General features: G+C 38.8%; 3 protein-coding genes and 1 pseudogene across 3 annotated transcripts; 3 read left to right on the forward strand and 1 right to left on the reverse strand.

Annotated features, from left to right (window-relative positions):
• Window positions 1-406: 406 nt before the first annotated feature.
• LOC103949037 lies at window positions 407-2,944 on the forward strand. The gene is made up of 6 exons (XM_009360132.3): window positions 407-595; window positions 1,387-1,488; window positions 1,940-2,013; window positions 2,097-2,200; window positions 2,379-2,444; window positions 2,567-2,944. Exons 2-6 carry the CDS (start codon window positions 1,424-1,426, stop codon window positions 2,837-2,839), a joined length of 582 nt encoding a protein of 193 aa, XP_009358407.1. The 5' UTR covers window positions 407-595; window positions 1,387-1,423; the 3' UTR covers window positions 2,840-2,944.
• Window positions 2,945-3,396: 452 nt separating this feature from the next.
• LOC103949039 (pentatricopeptide repeat-containing protein At4g30825, chloroplastic) lies at window positions 3,397-6,615 on the forward strand. Its single transcript, XM_009360134.3, is given in 2 exon segments — window positions 3,397-5,046; window positions 5,049-6,615. Coding segments are annotated over 2 exon segments (2,703 nt in total). The 5' UTR covers window positions 3,397-3,806; the 3' UTR covers window positions 6,512-6,615.
• Window positions 6,616-6,845: 230 nt separating this feature from the next.
• On the reverse strand, window positions 6,846-14,150 carry LOC103949040 (annotated as a pseudogene).
• Window positions 14,151-16,630: 2,480 nt separating this feature from the next.
• LOC103949183 (putative leucine-rich repeat receptor-like serine/threonine-protein kinase At2g24130) lies at window positions 16,631-19,963 on the forward strand. Its single transcript, XM_009360289.2, has 2 exons — window positions 16,631-19,336; window positions 19,434-19,963. The coding sequence occupies exons 1-2, from the start codon at window positions 16,780-16,782 to the stop codon at window positions 19,835-19,837; spliced, it is 2,961 nt and encodes a 986-aa protein (XP_009358564.2). The 5' UTR covers window positions 16,631-16,779; the 3' UTR covers window positions 19,838-19,963.
• Window positions 19,964-20,542: the final 579 nt, after the last annotated feature.

The following is a 20,542-nucleotide window of genomic DNA, read 5'->3' on the forward strand; positions in this document are numbered from 1 at the left end:
TTCTCTAGTGGTCTCATTCTCATTAAAAAAAAAAAAAAAAAAACTAACTAAAAGTCCAAAAAAATTTTGGATTTAATGAAAAATGACAAATGAAGGTGTAGTGAATAATACTAGTAAAAGTAAAAATGAACAGTAACGAAAGTATTTCGTTAAAACCCTCTAAAAAAAAATTATAATCACTCCCGTTTGATTTTAATATAAAAGTCGGTGGTCGACTTGTGTTTGTTGTATTTTCTTCTTTACTGTTGAATTTTTGAATTTTTTTGGTAAAACCCAACAGTTTATGACGCAATCAATTCCCTTGAATTATAAGATCAGAATTTCATAGCAACTGTAAGATCTATTTCTATAGGCCGTCAGATTGATCTGACGGTAAATATAATAACCAAAATAATATCAGTGTAAAAGTTTCTCGTTTTTTCACAATCTTCCCTTCCCTTCTCGCCACCACGGCCACCACCGAACCAACCTCCCCCTCCAAGGCTGCACCCACTCGTCGCACCCCGCAGACTGGTTTCTGTCACCAGATGGTTCGTCTGACTTGAGTTTCATCTCCCTCTCTCCTCATCTCAATCGCCCACTCTCCATCTCCCAGGTATGCAACTTCTGCAATGTCTCTCTCTCTAAATTATGAATTTTGTGCAACACATGGCCGACCCAGGTTGTGACCAAGCTCGATTGGTTGCTGGGTGGGACCAACAGAGTCGCTAAGCCTAACCCATCTTCTAATTTTTGATAAATTCAATACCTTTACCTTGATTTAGCAAACACCAGACTTTTTGTTATGCTAATTACATGTTCTATAATTCTCAGCATATAAGAATAGTGAGATACTTCACATCGATATCAAAGAGTCTGAGTAGTAAGAAATTCGTTTTCTTTTCTCTTGTTGTGGGGTGGAACTTAAAAAGATGAGAATTTCTGTTTAGGCAGTGAGAGTTCATGTGGTGATGTGGATGCTACTCCTGATTCTAAAATATTGAACGAATTTGGTACGTGACGAAATTTTCTAGGCATATGGACTTTGGTCATTTATTGGATCATAGTTTGGCATTTGATATTTTATCTTTATATTACAGCTTCTCAGTTAAAACGGTATTCGACTGAGGAGTTAGAATCCAATTTCCTTACGAGTGGTGCAAAGTGGTTGTGCTTCATGTTGTGGTAACCTCGGGCGCATAATTGACTTGATCTTTCATTGCCCAGACGTGTTACCTTTGATGTTTGAATTTTGAGGGTTCAATATTTAAGAGCCGTTTGATTTGAAAAGGGCATCACATAGAGGCCTTAGTAAACATTTTCACGAACTTGTTCGAGTATAAAAATGTACACTCATCTTGTTGTAGCTAAAACAGAATGGAATTTGAGATCTCATTGATTTTGCAGGAGCAAAAGGTGAAAAGAAGGCTGAAGGGGCAATAAAATGGTGGTTACCAATTCTAATTCCCAGAACAGGGAGATTGTGGTCAGGAAGAGGATTGCAAGCATGTAACTCTCTCTCTCTCTCTCTCTCTCTCTCTCTCTCTCTCTCTCTCTCTCTCCCTCCCTCCCTCTCTATGTGTGTATGTGTCTTTGTGCACACATTCAAATTTTGGTTGTTACCTTGGAAGTCATAGAAAATAAATAGTTGAAAATTTGAAGTTAGTTTTATGTTAAGAAGTGCTTCAAGTTTAAGTAGGAATCCTGGACTTATTAAGTAACTCAAACACTTCTTCAAGGAGAAAAATCTGTAATGCGGCTGTATATTTTGTATGAATGAGTAAAACTTATGGGACTGAACTGAATTTAAAAGACATTCAAGCTTATGGATTTTGATATTATGGAATCTTTTGATGTATTAAGTATTGGAACTGATTGAAGCACTGCAGTATTTGCTATTAGCCAATACATGCTTAACAATTCTATTATGCATCTTTGACGGAGATGATTCACTGTGTAGATTCAATAAACGAGAAGAGGATTTTCCTTCCTTGAGAGAATACAATGATTACTTGGAGGAAGTGGAGGACATGAGTAAGTTTTTCAGCTTAACTGTTGCTTATACGGTTATATCGTGATGAAAAGTTAGTCTGACAAAGGGAAAAATCATTTTGTAGCATTTGACTTGATCGAAGGAATAGATGTTCCTGCTATTGAATCGAAAATTGCCAAGTACCAGGAAGAAAATGCCGAACAAATAATGATTAACAGAGCTCGTAAGGTACTTCAAAATAAGATCACCATGTTTTTATCCCTTTCCTTTTTTGTTCCTAACCTTCTGATTTTGTATAATGGAAAAAGAGGAAAAGAGGATGCGGGCAAAGTGGCAATATTGAACTCTTAAATATTTCTCCTAAGTTTATGCCATGGTTCTAATGCTGGTGTTTTCGATCGAATAGGCTGAAGAGCTTGCTGCAGCTCTCGCAGCAAGCAAGGGACATCCTGTACAAAATGAAACTGATGCGGTAAGAGTGGGATTGTTACGTGTATCCATTCTCTTTTGTTTTCTTTATATGACCTTGCACATTTTAAATGTTGAAACCCTTCAAAGAGATTTTGTTAACTGATATGATGTGTCTAATGATAGGGTCTGAGCCAAGGCTCACAAGCAGGATTTGGTGCTGGTACACAGGGCCAGTATGCTCCTACAGTTTCAGGGCAACCACGTCCAACCGGCGGCATGGGTCCACAACCACTACCACTTGGAGGAGGGGGGCATGATCTGCACGGATACGCTGTTGACGATGAAGAAATGGTGAAGCTGCGAGCAGAGAGGGGTGGTCGGGCAGGAGGGTGGAGTGGAGAGATAAGCAGGAAGAGGGCACTTGAAGAAGCCTTTGGTAGCATTTGGATTTGTTAGGATCATAATTTTTCTTCCAAGTCTGTAATTGTAAGAGCAGAAACATGCCCAGAATTATGTACGAGTGCAAGTTATTTATTAGAAATATGCCTTCTTTTTCTGCAACATCCGTCCTCTTACATTTAAATTTGAATTTTTTTGTTGGTATCTTTCGCCGGACGGGTAAGATGGTACAAAGTAGTATACTTCAATATCAACTTATTGTAGCTAGTTGATTGTGGTTTAAGTTATTTTTTTTTAAGGCTTTTTAGCTAAAATGGTTCTTGAGATTTGCATAATTCCTTACTTTGATCTTTGAGATTTAAAATCAATAGAAGTGGTCTTCGAGATTGTCTATCATCAATCATTTTGATCATTTCTTGAAAAATTATTTTAAATAAGTATCAAAATGACAAAAATACATGCAATTTAAAACAATAGGCCAAAATGATTTTACAAAAAATTAAGGGTATTTTCGTCGTTATATTCTTATTTAATGGAGATTTTTCATGGAATGATCAAAATGATTGATGATAGACAATCTCATGGACTACTTTTATTAATTTCAAATCTCAGAGACTAAAGTGATAAGTTATATAAATTCCAGAGACCATTTTAACTAATAAAACCTTTTTATAATCAAAGTAAATACATCGATGTATTAAAAAAAGTTGGGGGAGAAAAATAAAAATAAAAATAAAAATGGAAAGGAGAAAGTCGGTCCATGCAAATGCAATAACCAATAAGAACAGGGGCAGTACCGTTATAAAAATAAAATAAAATAAAATAAGGCATAAAATCCTGAAAGGCGCTAACTTTCCTCCACAGCTTCAAACTCCGTTATCTCCAACTCCCAAATTCAAAGTTCTGTTCATCAGAAATTACACTTTCATTTTGCAGATTCCAGAACAAGTTGATGATAAAGTTGTGTTCTTTTCCCCCTATTTGTTTCCGGTGAGTAATTCATGTATTGAATCGGCTTATATATATGATGACCTCACTGAGATTTTCAATCTCCTTGGAAACGTTTGATTCTTCAAACAAGTTAAATTCTTCTTTTTGCTACAGTCATGTAAATGTTAGCAGAGCTTGTGTAGTTAATGCTCTGAATTGGGGAAATCGAATTAAGGTTTCTGGGCTCCCTTTCGAATTGTCGGGCACCTCGGAACTGAACCAGATGGGTGAGGAAACCAATTTGAGCTTGGTTGAGGGAAACCCGGAGTTTCGACACGAAAGTGAGAAGGGGTCTGGGGGGCCAAAGAAAGAGAGTAGGAGAGAAAAGGGTTTGAAGTTAAGTTCAAGAAAGAGTAGGTGGGTGAGGGAATTGGAGAATTTGTATGTGAATGGTGGTGAATTTGATGTTGATTATTCTGTTATTAGCTCTCACTTGAGCTTGGAGCATTGTAACGATATTTTGAGACGGCTAGAGAGGTGTAGTGATGTCAAAGCTCTTAGATTCTTCGAGTGGATGAGAAGCAACGGGAAATTAGAGCGCAATGTGAGCGCTTTTAATTCAGTTTTAAGAGTGATGGGTAGGAGAGAAGATTGGGATGCAGCTGAAAAATTGGTTCAGGAATTGCTTGCTGGTTTGGGAGGTGAGCTGAATTATCAGGTTTTCAACACCCTTATTTATGCGTGTTGTAAGTTGGGGCGCGCTGAGTTGGGAGCCAAGTGGTTTCGAATGATGCTGGATCACAGGATCCAGCCGAACATTGCAACTTTTGGTATGCTAATGGGACTTTACCAGAAGGGTTGGAATGTTGAGGAGGCGGAGTTTACTTTTTCTCAAATGAGGAACTGTGGAATTGTATGTCAATCAGCGTACTCAGCGATGATCACAATTTACACCCGCATAAACTTGTATGACAAAGCGGAAGAGGTCATTGGCTTGATGAGAGAAGATAGAGTGAGATTGAATTTGGATAATTGGTTGGTAATGATTAATGCCTATTGTCAGCAGGGTAAAGTAGATGATGCTGAAGTAGTACTGGTCTCCATGCAAGAAGCGGGGTTTTCTCCAAACATCATTGCATACAATACTTTGATAACTGGATATGGGAAGGCGTCTAAGATGGATGCTGCTCATCACCTATTTCTGGGCATAAAGAATGCCGGATTAGAGCCTGATGAAACAACTTACCGTTCTATGATTGAAGGTTGGGGTCGAGCTGACAAGTATAAGGAAGCAAAATGGTATTACAAAGAGCTGAAGCGGTTGGGGTACAAGCCAATTCGTCTAACCTGTACACACTAATAAACTTGCAAGCCAAGCATGAGGATGAAGAGGGGGCAATCAGGACTCTTGACGATATGCTGACAATGGGGTGCCAATATTCCTCTATTCTTGGTACTCTTCTGCAAGCATACGAGAAGGTAGGAAGGGTAGATAAAGTGCCTCGCCTTTTGAGAGGTTCTTTCTATCAACACATTCTTGTCAGCCAGACTTCTTGTTCCATTCTTGTCATGGCTTATGTGAAACACTGCTTGGTGGATGATACTATGAAAGTGTTGAGGGAAAAACTGTGGAAGGACCCGCCTTTTGAAGATAACTTGTATCATTTGTTAATTTGCTCATGTAAAGAGTTGGGTCGTCTTGAAGATGCTGTTAAAATATACAAGCAAATGCCGAGACATTTTAACAAGCCAAACATGCACATCATGTGCACAATGATTGACATCTATAGCATCATGAGCCTATTCACAGAAGCGGAAAAAACTTACGTGGAGTTAAAATCTTCTGGAAACGTATTGGACCTGATTGCCTATAGCATTGCTGTGAGAATGTATGTAAAAGCTGGTTCTCTGGAAGATGCTTGCTCTGTTCTAGAGGCAATGGAAGAACAGGAGGGAATTGTTCCAGACATTTACATGTTCCGTGATATGCTCCGGATTTATCAACGATGTGGCAGGCTTGATAAGTTGAAAGACCTGTACTATAAACTCTTGAAGAGTGGAGTGACTTGGGATCGGGAAATGTACAACTGTGTCATAAACTGCTGTTCTCATGCTTTGCCAGTTGATGAGATCTCAGAGATCTTTGATGAGATGCTTCAGTGTGGTTTTGTTCCTAATACCATAACCTTCAATGTCATGCTCGATGTATACGGGAAAGCAAGGCTTCTGAAGAAAGCTAGGGAGTTGTTCAGGATGGCCCAAAAGTGGGGTTTGGTTGACATGATCTCATACAATACTATTATAGCTGCTTACGGGCGAAATAAAGATTTCAGAAGCATGTCTTCAACATTTCAAGAGATGCAGTTCAAGGGCTTTTCGGTTTCCCTGGAAGCCTACAATTCCATGTTGGATGCTTATGGGAAGGAAAGCCAAATGGAAAGATTTAGAAGCATTTTGCAGAGAATGAAGAAAACAAGCTGTGCTTCTGACCATTACACGTACAACATTATGATCAATATCTATGGAGAGCAAGGATGGATTGATGAAGTTGCTGGTGTGCTGACTGAGTTGAAAGAATGCGGACTTGGACCTGATCTGTGCAGCTATAACACGTTGATTAAGGCGTACGGAATTGCAGGAATGGTCGAAGACGCTGTCCACTTGGTCAAGGAAATGAGAGAAAATGGTGTAGAGCCTGATAAGATAACCTATGTCAATCTTATCGCTGCGCTGCAAAGAAACGATGAATATTTGGAGGCTGTAAAATGGTCCCTGTGGATGAAGCAGATGGGGTTGTAAAGTTTACAATGCTGATGTAAATAATCTACGGCGTTTTTTGAGCCTCTCAACACGTGATTAAGATCTTGCTCATAAATAAGTAAAATCTGCTTTCGTTGATTCGATACATGTCTTCAGCACTTACAAGTAGTGTGGTTTTAAGGAGTAGCAAATCTTTCATTTTGTCTCCTTAGGGTTCTGGCCAAAACTCAAATGTGACGTGAATGGTCCTCTCTCGGAGGCCTGCTCTGTGTATGCAGAACAATTTTTGCTTAACAACGGTCAAGTATAGCTACCACCGGTGCTGGAGAAACTTATGCTTGTACTGAGAGTAAATTCAAAGTGACGCACAAAATTCGACCCCAAACACCAGCGATAGTTTTACATTTGAACAGAACTATTCATAAATTTCCTTCAATTCTTTACAGTTTCTTGCTCACAAATTTGCAAGTTTCCATTGACAAGTGTACATGTATCTTGTTGTATGTTTAAAGAACGATCTTTTCTCCTCCTACTCTCATACAACATATGTTATACGTCGGAATACATTGAAAAGAATGACCTCCGCTAAGTTAGCTGCCGCTTCGTATCTACTTCTCTTGCCTCAAAAAAATATTCTACGCTCTAGAAATTTTATACGACCTTGAATTTCTGTAGAAGAGTCTCCCTTTCTGTACATGGGTGAGCTCCGACATGGACCGGATCTTTAACACTGAAGATTGATCAATACCCATGAGAATCGTAGACTCGCTGATCATGGGAAATCAAAGTTTGTCCTTTCGGCTTTCACAAAAGCAACCTTAGGTTTCTGTTTCACACTTCACGTTTAAGTGCTTACCCGAATGAACTCTTAAAATAGCTTCTCGGTCATTCCAGGAGTGGCATATGATACGTGTGGCAATGCTGCTTAAACATCGTTATCAATGCTTGCTGTTCATGTACCGAGTTTCAGTTGAAAAAGTATGGAGATTCTAGAATGTATTTTAGGATGTAAGTGAGAACTAAACCATGTGTGAACCTGCAAAACATAGGCCAGCGTCCCTGCAGGCAAGAGCGGTCATCATCATGTGTGAACCGTCAAGTGAGTGAACAAAATTTGGAGGAAATGCAGTCCTTTGTTTTCTACCGTCTATCTGGAATCGACAAAATGTTAACTCTACAATAATTCATGAAAGAGTAAGGAAAGAGAACATTAAGTAAGCTAACTGAGTTACTCTCCCGCTGCAAGGCTAAAACCTGAAGGGATGTTCTTATCTGCAACCCCAAGGAGAGAAAAGTTACTAGATTATCACTACAACATTACAACTATGTAAGTGACATCTGCGCCTTTTAATTCAGGATGTTGGACAATAAGAAAAGATGTTGGACTTAAGGAAGGGCAGAAAACCTACTCTATAAAGTAAGATACCGTAACAGAAAGCCAAAACTAGAGACAAGGAAGAACAGAATATGGAAAGAAGAAATGATACGTGAGCACAATAGTAGATGCAATCATGCAACCTATCTTGATATTCTGTACTAAACAATTTCTGTGACGGAATTCTTCCAAATACTGGTTTGCCTGTTGATGTAAAATTAGTATTTAGCTAAGCTGTCAAACCAACTTACAAGATGCCGTTCATTTTTACAGTAGGATTGCACAACAGGAAGAACTAGAGGAGTCGTTCAACGCACAGGTTGATTTTCTGAAGCAATTACCTGCAAAAGTTTGTAAACACAACTTAATTTATCTACCAGGCCTATCATTTAGTGTCCAGAACATGACCAAGAACAAAAAAATCACCACATCTTGGCACAATCACCGAGCCAGCGCATTATACCATGCGCAGCTTGGAATATCTCTCCAAGGGCAGCCAAAGTAACCCATGGAAAAGATGAAAACTTAGAAAGTACGATCTAGATGTAGCAGTTAAGTTTTATTTATTTATAAGAAAGCAGGGTAAAATCTGGCTAATGTTTAAGAATAACATGAGGTGACATCTATAAATCAACCATATTAAATTGGTTAACAATGCAATGCATTTGCATGTTAATTTTCAATTATTATCCAAATGATGAAATTCAAGAAACGTCTGCGGGTAAATCTTGATCAAAAAATATTTGGTCACAGGAACACAAGGGTGGCTATTTGCTTACTTTAGCAGCGTAGCAAAGCTGCAGTGAACAGTAGTCTATCATCCGTAATAAGACCCTTCTCCTCTAATCTTCTTTTTATTTGTTCGCGTGCCCCAACGTAAGTAACTCCATACACTGAAGTCATGACAGTCTGTTTTACCTATTTCCGGTCAATCTACAAGCTTCCAAAACAATAGATTGTTAATTTCATAAATATGCATACAGACTCTTGCATCTATAAGCACTATATGCATTCCTGCATGCATAATTACATAACCGAAGAAATTCACATTAAATAAGTAGAAAAACTCATTTAGACAGTATATTACAACTTTGAACTCGAGAAGAAGAAAGGGAGATCAACCTGATTAACTAAGACTCGGGCTAATAAAGCATTTGGGCTTGTAGTCGGCTCCTTACTGCTCTCTTTCCATAATCTCATGTACCCTGACAACATATAAATATAGAAGATAAGCATTGGTCATGTCACCGTCTTCATCTAATATTTCTTCACCTCATGGCACTATTCTCTTGTACTTTTATCCTTGTGGCACGTCTAAAGGGAAGCAAAACCTATTGAGTAAAATATGGAAAATCTAATATATGGTATATACCTTGCAGCAATTTCTGAGTAAACATCAGCAGGTTTCTCTCCAGCAACTAAGTTGACTGCAGCTGCTTCCAACTGAGAGCATCACAGCAAATCAAATCAATCAACAAAGCAAAACTTTTACATAAAAATAAGAAAATAAGCTCCTATATTATATATAACAGAACATTGATTATTTTGACAGAAGAACAAATAAAAAATGAGAAAAATATGAGAACATAGCATGTAAAAAGCCCTATACAATCATATTTTCTAGATGACTAAACTTCCTTTACTACAAAATTTACAAAAGTAGTTTAAATAAGCAGAACACATAATGTAGTACAATAAAATTAGAGTGCAGTAACATGAAGATGTAAACAGAAAACTTATATCAATGGGGATAAAGCCAACTTACACTATCTCTTCCCAGGCTGCATAGTGCTGTAAGCCATTACATGAACCATCCTAGAAAATTGAAAGGTCATCAATGAAATATAAATGGAATTTTTTTAAAAAAAAAAAACTTTATCATTTGACCCGCACAAATAAGTTTTAAAATTCTTATAATTTGCATCAACTTTTGAAAATAAATGGGTTTGAGTATTTATATAATCCTAAACAAACTTGCATAAACTGCAGTATCTCATTTTTCTACTCTGAGGGCTAAGAGAGCAATTTACCTGATGGATGGGCAAATGAGAAATGACAGTATGTAGTGATGGGCTATTTAACGCTTCTGACAGATTGATACAAGTCGCTAGGCACTGGAAAGGATCTTCAGCTGTTAACCACCATCAGTCTCCATTTACAGGGTTTGTTGCTGAATCAACTATATCATCAATGTGATGATCAACAAATCCTTTGCGCTCCTCATACGAAACCTTTTCAACACCACCCGCATGCAGGTTTGATAAATGAATCTTCAGACAACGTAAACCAGACTTCCCTAACGGTCGTCCTTCAGCAAATTCAAGGATTACTCGGCAGAGATCAGAACTCAAATGATTTAAATGTGGATGCATTGGGTAAGCTCGGCCTCGAAAATCAAGATTGTGAGGATAATAAAAGCCTTCCTCATCCTTCATCTTGCAAGCAACCTATTTCAGAATTGTTTGCTCAATATTATATGATTTCTTATCAATAAATAAATACTATATAATTACATGGAGACCTTACAGAGAGCTTAAGTTCTGTATCACATCGCTGAGAATGCCTTTCTTGGTTAATCTTTTCTTGCACTCCATTTCCATTCCTGAACTTCTGTTAAACCCTCAAGTGGTGATTTATCTGGTACTGGAACCTACAAGCCCATGAGAATATTTATGCCAGATGAAATTTAAAGCAAAATCTAAACATCACAATGTCAGCAAACCAAAAATATTTTGCTGTAACGAAAATCAACCAACAAAACCAAGTAAACTCTCCTGACAAGGGAAATGACTACATTATCCTTACTCTAGTTTCTCCGACTACATTATTCTTACATTAATTTGTTGTTTGACAGAAAGTTAAAAATCATCCAATTATGTTACTCTTAAATTTTCATAAAAGAGAAACGAGAGCTATCCCACATTGGGGTGTTGGCACCCTATAGGTGCTCATACTTCATACTAATGCTATGGACGTCAGCTTAGTAGATTTATTCTCTGGACAGAGTAACACAAAGGTTGAATACAGACAATTTCTTATTAAATTCAAGAGATCATTATGTGCTCACATCTTCACGATCAACCAAGCCTGCAATGTTGCCACCTCTAGCCCAGATGCTCTCCACCACGCTAAGTACTTTTTTATTCACCCTCCATTTGGTACTTCCAGGCATACCTAGGGCCTGCACATTTCATCTAAAGTGAATATCATTATTACAATGTGTACGAGAAAGCATATGTTGAAGGACTAGAATAGATCCATGGTTTGCCTCTATGCACAGGGAAAGCTCAGTTAACTGATGTTCCATTACAGATTATAACTACTATTGGTTGTACCCAGTATTCTCAATCAGAAAGGGGCAGTGACAGGAATGATGGTGCATCTCACCATGTATTAACCAGATAACTGAGCAAAGGCTCTGGTCCTGACCTATTAATACTATGCAAGGGAAACGTAGAATGGAACTCTAACTTCATGTACCTCGAATACTTTCAGCATCTGCTTTCCAGAAATATTCCTCATTGCATCTACCTGCTTCCTTGATCCATGAGTACGCATGACATAAGAAGGTAGGAACAAGTGACCACCCTTGTCATACCTGCAAAGATTTAGATTTTATTGGCATCTGAGTGCATTCTTCTAATTTATTTGACATTTTATTAGCCAAAAGCCAACTTGAATAAGATTTCCTTTATTTGTTAACTGAACTGCTGGTCAAGAAACAGAAAGAGAACTTGCTAAATGAATATAATTTATCATATCTCATACCCTTTCCACTTTCTGGGACGCACCAACATTGGCACATAAGGAATCAATATATGTTTAGCCTGTAAAGAAACAAAGCATAAAATAACTGTAAGTAGCAGGAGTGTCCAAATATGAAAATGTAGCTTGACGTATACAATTATATTATACATTAACTTGATAGGGAATAATTGATATGTATTGTTTTTTAATTATAAATCAATAACTTGAATTCGCAGTGCAAACTGAATTCAAGTATACCGAACAAGAAAACGCAACACAGGAAAGAAAGACTTACCGTTTTATCAAGCCCAGTAAGAATTAGGGAATCACATTCTATAACTCCATAATTCTTCACAAGTTTCTGCCTATAAGGACCAAAAGAAGTTATATATTAGAGCAAAGGAAAAGCGGCAGAGTTAGGGTATATGAATTCGCATAGGTATCCATATCACCCCAAAAACTCTACACATTTGAACACTACAACTTGTTGGAGTGGCAAACACCATGATAAAGTTTTACCCTGGACTTTCTGCTGCGGCCTTAAATCTGTGCCTAAATGCCGGTCTCACATCAGGTGGACCATCTACCAACTGGTTAAGTGGAGGTTGTACATAAGCTGTTTCTGTTAATAATTCTATCAGACGACTTCCCAGCTGCAATATCACATAACATAAAAAACCAAAAATTAAATACATAAATAAATAAAATTTGGATACCAATAATATATTATATAATCAAAAGGGAAGTGTTATTGGCACTCCAAAAATCTCATTCTACACTCCTCACAAGTGTATTTTTCTTTCTAAATATAGAAAGTTCGGAGTTATAATCAAAAATATACAAAAGGATTCCTCAGCCATACTGAAATAATAAAAAATGCTCAAAGCAACAAACCTTAGCCTGTGTATCACGACCCCAGGGCTTAATTTCTTCTTTTACCAAGAGCTTTTGGACCTCCCTCAGTCCTTTCCTTTTAATTAAAACATTAACACATTTCCGGAGTATCTCCTCCTTGCTCAGACTGTCTTCATCAGCAACAACAGTCTTCTTTCTCTGGAAGTTTTTGGTTTTTCTCCAAGAAACTGTGAATCCTAACCTGAATTGTAAGTTAACAATATATGATATTTAAACTTTAATTCAGTGATACTGCTGATACCGAGTACAAACAAGGAAGTAATAATGATAAGCTTAAACTGCATCAAAATAACACCAAATATATAAAATAAAATCAAAATAATTCAAATTACTCCCACTTCTTGGCCTTCCAATTTTATCATTCTTGAAAGTGTCACAAAACTAGGAAGTTGATCGTAATTTTCTTCGCTGCGAAATCCAAGATGAAAGGACTCCTTGAATAGCAGTCAAAAACAAAATTAAGCCTTTTGTACCATCCTCTGAAATCTGCAATGTTTCCCTGTTCTCTTAATTGCAGTTCCTAAATTACAATTCTAAATAAAACAGCTGCGCAGAATGGTTTTTTTTGAAAAATAAATCAATAAATGAGCTAATCAGAATGATTAACGCTCGAAACTCGTTCATTTCATGGGTGCAATATCCTAAAATTCTAAACCTTTAGCTTTTATAATGCACATCATCTCGCATTAAGTTACAGTGTATTCATAAACCAATACACATCGAATCATCATCGACAATCTGAAACGCAAACACAAAAGATTAAGAATTTAGAACTCACCTCCTGCTCTATGGCCATCCCGATATGAACAGCAGCTTGAACAACCTGCACACACCCGTCTTGATTCCCCACCATAACCAAACCCATCATCTTATGCATAACAATCAGCGCCATCTTATCCGGCGGCAGCAAGTCAATGTGCGGCGCAAACGCCGCTTTGTGCTTCTTCGTTTGCTGCACCTGCTGCTCCCTCGCAATCGCCTCCCTTAGCGGCTCAAACCACCCCAAAAACAAGGCCTTCACGTACGGCAAGCTCGGAGCCAGCTTCTTCTCCCACATTACTCGTTCCAAATCCCTGTACTCCTCCACCATTCTCTCCCACGCCTCCGTCTCCGCCTTTATCTGCCGCCGCCGGAACAAATTATACTTCCGCCGGTCGATTTCCTTCGACTTCAATTTCAACTCCTGGTTGGCCTATTTGTACATTCCCTTCAGAAACAGCGCGGCAATCCACGGCGGGTCTTGGATAAAAATCCGCGGCGGTGAGTCCTGCGGCGTAATCAGGCGAAATTCTCCGATGGGTAACTGTAAATTCATCGAATTTTCTACGAAATTGTCTTGGACGGAGTCTCAGACAAGGTGGGAGTGAACGGTGTCGGAAGGGGGCTTGAGGCTGAGGGGGAAGGAGTGGAGGAAGACAGTGATGGCTTGAAGAAGAGGCGGTTGGAGGCTGAGCTAAAAAGGAACTTGTGGCTGAGCTTCGACTGCTTCGGCCATGTGGAACTGTACGTTTGAGCTTGCGGGCAAGAAGAGAAGGAGGCTGTGGAAGCCATTTTTGAGAGAGCGAGACGCACCTCGAGCCTCGAGAAGAAGATGAAACCTCGCTTAAACCTTTCCGTTGTCCATTTTCGAGATATTTTACCCAACCGAAAAAATGTACGTTAAAATTTTTGGTGGCAAAAAAAAGGCCGCCCGCTACATTAGAAGCATAAAAAGGCCCACATTCCAAACATGCGGGCCGCGGCCCATACGTGGGAGTGAGAATCGGCAAGTAAGCACACATACACAGCATGATTGAGAGTGCTTCTAAAAAAGCTAAACTCGCAGCGGAGACAGATATCGTATCTATTGTTTTCGTAGTATTTGTAGAAGTAGAATATGATTGAAGTGATCTGTGATATTTACCCGTCCCATGTTTTTTGAAAAATGTTTTGTTACTAACATGTTTACTTTCATTGTAGGTAATGTGTTTGAGTTCAAGAATATACGCACTCTACATTTAGAGGATTTGTGAATCCCTCATGCTTATGTTAAAACTTTTTAAGACCCGTCCCCTGGCATCCAAGTTGAGAGAGAGAAATTGAACAAGTATGGCCGTCATTGTTTCCAATTTCATTTGAATGAAAAAATTAAAAGTGCTTCTAAACAATTAACACTTGAGTTTCTAATCACAATTTTAACTCGTGTGTTTTTCATATTTCATTATGACAAACAACTTCTTCCACACTACCTGGCCAATGTGAAAGATAATGTTCGTTATCATTCGAGTTACAAGCAAGCGCTTTGCATTCTAATTAAATAGTTTTTTAACAAAAACAATTTATAAGTACAAGTGTTTTTGACAAAAATGTCTCAAACCAGCCATTGGTTAGAAGATCTTAGGGTTAACTAAACTAACACTCCTTGAGATTATCGTGTTTTCACAAAGCGACATTATATATTTTCACTATTTGGGACCAATTTATTCTGAAATCCCTTGCTATTGGATGCCGTGTAACAAAAGAAACAGAAAATTCGTAAAAACTGATGAAATTTCCCTCCGCCGGCAACCTGACTTTTGGTTCTCAACTCCGCCGTCAACGACGTCTTATCCTCCCCACCGTCGCTGACTATCGGGCCAGGTTCTCATAAAAGTTCATTTTCTCTTGACTTCGGTAATTAGTCTCCTTCTCCTCAAGTTGCTGATTGGGTTTTCTTAAGGAGTTTGTGAAGCAGATAAGACTGTTGTTACTCTTTCCTTAAAGCAGATTTGTTCGTGTTTTTCCACGATTCAATGATTACACTACTTAAACATCTGACGTACGACATCCTGATTAGTACCGAGTCCTACAAATACCGGTTGAGTAATTATCGTCTTAATCATATATGGCTTTGTCCAAAACCAGACCTAACTCCATTAGCAAACCTGTGTACCAGATTTGATAATCGTTCCTACTCTCCGATCAGGTAAAGTTTGGAACTTGAGGTACTTGAGTTGCAAGGTTGTCTAAAACTCCATACTACAAATGCTTCAAAGAATGTCTTTGATCACACACATCAGGTCGTCTAGCTAGCGGCGCTCTGCCGGTCTTCACTTGGTTTAAAATACAAGGTTCGACTCACATGGATGCAAGGACGATATATCTATCGAGTTCCATATTAAGTTATGGCTTATTGTGGTTGTTATGTGTTTGAGAATTTATAAATACATATTTTGTATATATTTTGGCAAAAGAAGAGACTATCTTGAAAAATATAACTGTTTATAAATTTTCAACAAAAATAAGTTTTTTTTTTCTCCACTAAAATGTGTTTCATTGTCTGTTTAGTGCCGTTTTAGTGAAAAAGTTGTAGTTTTTATTCAAGATCAAACTTCTATTTATGTATTAATATCATATACCTTTTGATACCATTCAGTTAAGCGAGAAATATGCCTAAATAACCAATCAAGCGTCGCTAAACTGGAGAAATTTTTTCATTGTGATAGGAACACGGGTGGTACATCACATATTTTTATGTAAGTGGTGAAAATTTTTATTTTTTAAGTTATTAACTTTTTAACACACATATCCTTTCATTTGTGTAATGACACGTGGTGTATCACCATGTGTTCCGATCACACTGACAAATCTCTCGCTAAGCTAAACTGTAGTTTATATACGGCTTCTTGTTCGTTTAGTCTCGTCTCTTAGGTGAGCATTCTGTATATATCTTTTGTGCTACGAATACCAATTGAGGCATAATGTTTAAATGCATCACCCAAATACCTACTCACCGATCACCTTTTGTATTAACCAATATTATCTCTCTCTTCCGCCTCACAGCACACAATCCACTAATCTCTCTATCCTTACATCTCTGAACCAACAACATAATATATAATTAAGTAGACAATTACCTGACGAGATTAAGCATAAAATAAAATGGTTAGGCCTGCTGATGCTGCTGACATGTACTGCATTACTGCTCTAACCGCGGCTTTAGCGTTGTTTGCTTGTCATGTTACACGCACGCATCTGTATGAACGCGATTGGTGGGTTCGGAAGTCAAAGATCGTAGGCGCCAAACGTACATCCATGCCTTCAACGGCAGTTAGGCACAAGGTGGTTCATAATTTTCTAAGCATTTGCTGAGTGCTTACTTATTGGCATTGGACATGTCCAAGATTTTGCATTATCTTGTTCTTAAGCTCGTGCAGCCTGTGCATGCTTCTCCTGATTTGCTCTCTCGGTACTTTCTGATCACTTTGTTTTCGTCAATTTCTTCGAACCTTTTAGCTCGAAGAAGATTGACATGATAATGATGCGTTTTCAAAGGTCTTCTGTGTTTAAGCTTCTCTGTTTGATCGTTTTGTTGGAAGCGGTTTTATGCCAAGAAACTGCTCAAATAATGAAGGACAAGGCATCCTTGCTTTCTTTCAGAGAAGGGATTGTATCGGACCCCCACCGGGCTTTAGAGGACTGGAATTCCTTGGGTGTTCATGTTTGTAATTGGTCAGGCATCAAGTGTAACAAAGCTAGAGATCGCGTCGTGGAGCTTGATCTTAGCGGAAAGGCACTCGGAGGCACCATTTCCCCGTCTCTCGCTAATCTTTCTTCCTTACACATTCTTGATCTGTCAAGAAATTTTTTCAAAGGTCGCATTCCAGGTGAGTTAGGCACTCTCTCTCAACTTGGAGAACTGAGTTTATCTTCCAATCTTCTCGAGGGAAGCATTGCTGCTGAACTTGGCTTTCTTCGCAAATTAGTGTATCTCAATTTGGGAAGCAACCAGCTCACTGGTGAAATCCCAATGCCGCTTTTCTGCAATCATTCTTCGTCTTCTCTGCAGTACTTAGACCTCTCTAACAATTCTTTAAGCGGTGAAATTCCTTTGCCAGATGGATGTGAGCTTAAACACCTGAGGTTTCTTCTACTGTGGTCCAACCGTCTAGTTGGACAGGTTCCTGCAGCCCTTTCAAACTCCTCAAAACTTGAATGGCTCGATTTAGAGTCTAACATGCTGAGTGGGGACTTGCCATCAGAGATTATACGAAAAATGCCACAACTGCAGTACCTCTACTTGTCCTACAATCGCTTTGTGAGCCATGATGGTAACACTAACCTTGAACCCTTTTTTGCCTCTTTGGTTAATGCCTCTAACTTTCAAGAGCTTGAATTAGCTGGAAACAATCTTGGGGGAGATTTACCTCCTATTATTGGTAATCTTTCTACCAATCTTGTACAACTTCACTTAGATACTAATCGTATTTATGGTTCAATTCCTCCTCATATTTCAAATCTTGTCAACCTCACCCTGTTGAATTTGTCTAGTAACCTTCTGAATGGAACCATCCCACCCAAACTGTGCCGAATGACAAAGCTAGAGAGGGTGTTTTTGTCAAACAATTCACTCTCTGGTGAGATTCCATCTGCCTTTGGTGACATTCCCCATCTAGGTCTTCTAGATTTGTCGAAAAACAAGCTTTCCGGTTCCATTCCAGATAGTTTTTCAAACCTTTCCCAGTTAAGAAGGCTCTTTCTTTATGAGAACCAACTCACGGGGACCATACCGCCAAGTCTAGGAAAGTGCATCAATTTAGAGATTCTAGACCTTTCTCACAACCAAATTTCAGGGGTGATTCCTAGCGAAGTTGCAGGCCTGAGGAGCTTGAAGTTGTACTTGAACCTGTCTAGCAATCACTTGCATGGACTGTTACCGATGGAGTTGAGCAAAATGGACATGGTATTAGCAGTTGACCTATCTTCCAACAATCTTTCCAGCACAATACCGTCACAACTTGGGAGCTGCATTGCCCTCGAGTACCTCAACCTTTCGGTGAATTCCTTAGAAGGCCCTCTTCCGGATTCAATAGGAAAGCTACCTTATCTTCAAAAACTTGACGTATCCTCAAACCAACTGAATGCACAAATACCAGTGTCTCTGCAGGAATCATTAACTCTGAAGAAACTCAACTTCTCTTTCAACAACTTCTCCGGGAATGTATCAAACAATGGGGCCTTTTCTTTGCTGACCATAGACTCATTCCTAGGTAATGCCGGTCTCTGTGGATCAATAAAGGGCATGTCAAACTGCCGGAAGAAGCATAATCATTTGGCTATTCTGCCAATTATCCTGTCATTACTTATCACCCCCATATTTTGTGTATTCGGGTACCCCCTCATGCACAGGTCGAAATTCCAAAAACACTTGGCAGTTTTCGATCAAGAGGATTCGGGGGATGATGAAGAAGAAGGGAAGAAAGAACACAAGTATCCGAGAATCTCATACGAGCAGCTCATTGAAGCCACGGGTGGTTTCAGTGCCTCGAGCCTGATTGGTTCAGGTGGGTTTGGGCATGTCTATAGGGGTGTCCTTCAAGACAACTCAGTAATTGCTGTCAAGGTATTGGATTTGAAAACGGATGGAGATATTTTGGGAACCTTCAAAAGGGAATGCAGAGTTCTGAAGAGGACTAGGCACAGAAATTTGATCAGAATCATCACAGCGTGCAGTAGGCCGAACTTTAAGGCTCTAGTTCTGCCATTGATGTCAAATGGGAGCCTCGAGAGTCACCTATACCCGAGCCATGGACTGAAGGATCAGTTGAATTTGATTCAGTTGGTGAGCATCTGCAGTGATGTAGCTGAAGGAGTGGCCTATTTACACCATCACTCTCCTGTTAGAGTTGTGCACTGTGATCTCAAACCAAGCAACATTCTACTAGATGAGGACATGACGGCATTGGTAACTGATTTTGGAATTGCGAGATTGGTGAAAGGTGGCGATGAGAAGGGTCCAACGAATGATTCAGCATCCTTCAGTTCAGCAGATGGCTTGTTATGCGGATCCATTGGCTACATTGCTCCTGGTATGCACTCTTTTCTAACATGTACTCATTGGGAAATGATTTTCGCACGCACTTTCTAATACGTCCTAATTTCCTTCATTGACTTGATGAAATGCAGAGTATGCGATGGGAAAAACCATTTCTACTGAGGGAGACGTGTTCAGTTATGGGGTCCTTTTGCTAGAAATCGTTACAGGAAGGCGGCCAACGGATGTCCTTGTTCACGAAGGTTCAACCCTTCACGAATGGGTGAAAAGTCAGTACCCGCGCAGGCTCGATCCAATAGTTCAACAAGCGCTCGATAGGTGTGCTGCGGATTTGATGCCTAAGCAGTGCAACAAAGTATGGAGGGATGTTGTTTTGGAACTGATTGAGCTTGGTCTGATCTGCACTCAGTACAATCCTTCAATGAGACCAAATATGCAGGATATAGCTCACGAAATCGGTCGGTTGAAGGATTACATCTCTAGTCCTGCATCGTTTCTGATTGATGAAATTGATCTTAAAGTTGAAGCACCTTAGTTTTGATCTTAAATTTGAACTTTCGTTTGTAATTTTTGACTTAAAATTTTTGGTGAAGCAATACTGATAGTTAGAAACCCATCTAAATCATCATGGCAATTTTTTTTGTGATTACATAGCCAAACGATTTTCACACATTCTGTTTATTTTTGTTCTTTGATTCTCTTTTGAATTTGATTTGATTTAAAGATCAGAAATAAGCAAGAGAGTGCAAAGTCGAGAAAAGAGACGTGCATAAATCACTTCTTTATTATGTTGCAAACCCTTCTTAGACTGGTTCCTACCCCTTTTAATTGCAGCGTTCCAGCTACAGTTATTGATAATTCATATTGTAAACATATTGACAGTTGTATCAACCGTACATTAGCGTCATAATAATATTGAATGCCATATCAATACTTGATATGTACATATATATATATATATATGTATATGTTGATATGCATTTGATATCGTCGTAAATATGTTGTCGATATAGATCCCGCTCATTGCCTTTTCTTCAAGAGGTCATAATTTAGCAAAAGGTTACAGTCGGCACAAAAGGAGAGTTTCTTTATTGATGGCCTAATCTCAGAACCAACCAGAGACTTTGTTACTCATCACTTTAATGGATTTTAGTTCATCTAATCAAATAATTAAGATTGCGCTTATGCATCATAATTCTATGTTTTCAACATATACAATATTCTTCTTGTGGGTTGTGGC

This window comes from the organism of the source record quoted next, unplaced genomic scaffold (assembly GCF_019419815.1).
Source record: "Pyrus x bretschneideri cultivar Hongxiangsu unplaced genomic scaffold, Pyrus_bretschneideri_v1 Contig1, whole genome shotgun sequence".
NCBI classification, from domain to species: Eukaryota; Viridiplantae; Streptophyta; class Magnoliopsida; order Rosales; family Rosaceae; genus Pyrus; species Pyrus x bretschneideri.

What these genes read in the sequence shown, in the direction of transcription:
- LOC103949037 (XM_009360132.3), top strand. Translation starts at nt 1,424, where the DNA reads ATGGTGGTTACCAATTCTAATTCCCAGAACAGGGAGATTGTGGTCAGG. An exon ending in AGGAAGAGGATTGCAAGCAT is followed by an intron (nt 1,489 to 1,939) that starts GTAACTCTCTCT and finishes TTCACTGTGTAG; the next exon opens with ATTCAATAAACGAGAAGAGG. An exon ending in GGAGGAAGTGGAGGACATGA is followed by an intron (nt 2,014 to 2,096) that starts GTAAGTTTTTCA and finishes ATCATTTTGTAG; the next exon opens with CATTTGACTTGATCGAAGGA.
- LOC103949183 (XM_009360289.2), top strand. Translation starts at nt 16,780, where the DNA reads ATGATAATGATGCGTTTTCAAAGGTCTTCTGTGTTTAAGCTTCTCTGT. An exon ending in CATTGGCTACATTGCTCCTG is followed by an intron (nt 19,337 to 19,433) that starts GTATGCACTCTT and finishes GATGAAATGCAG; the next exon opens with AGTATGCGATGGGAAAAACC.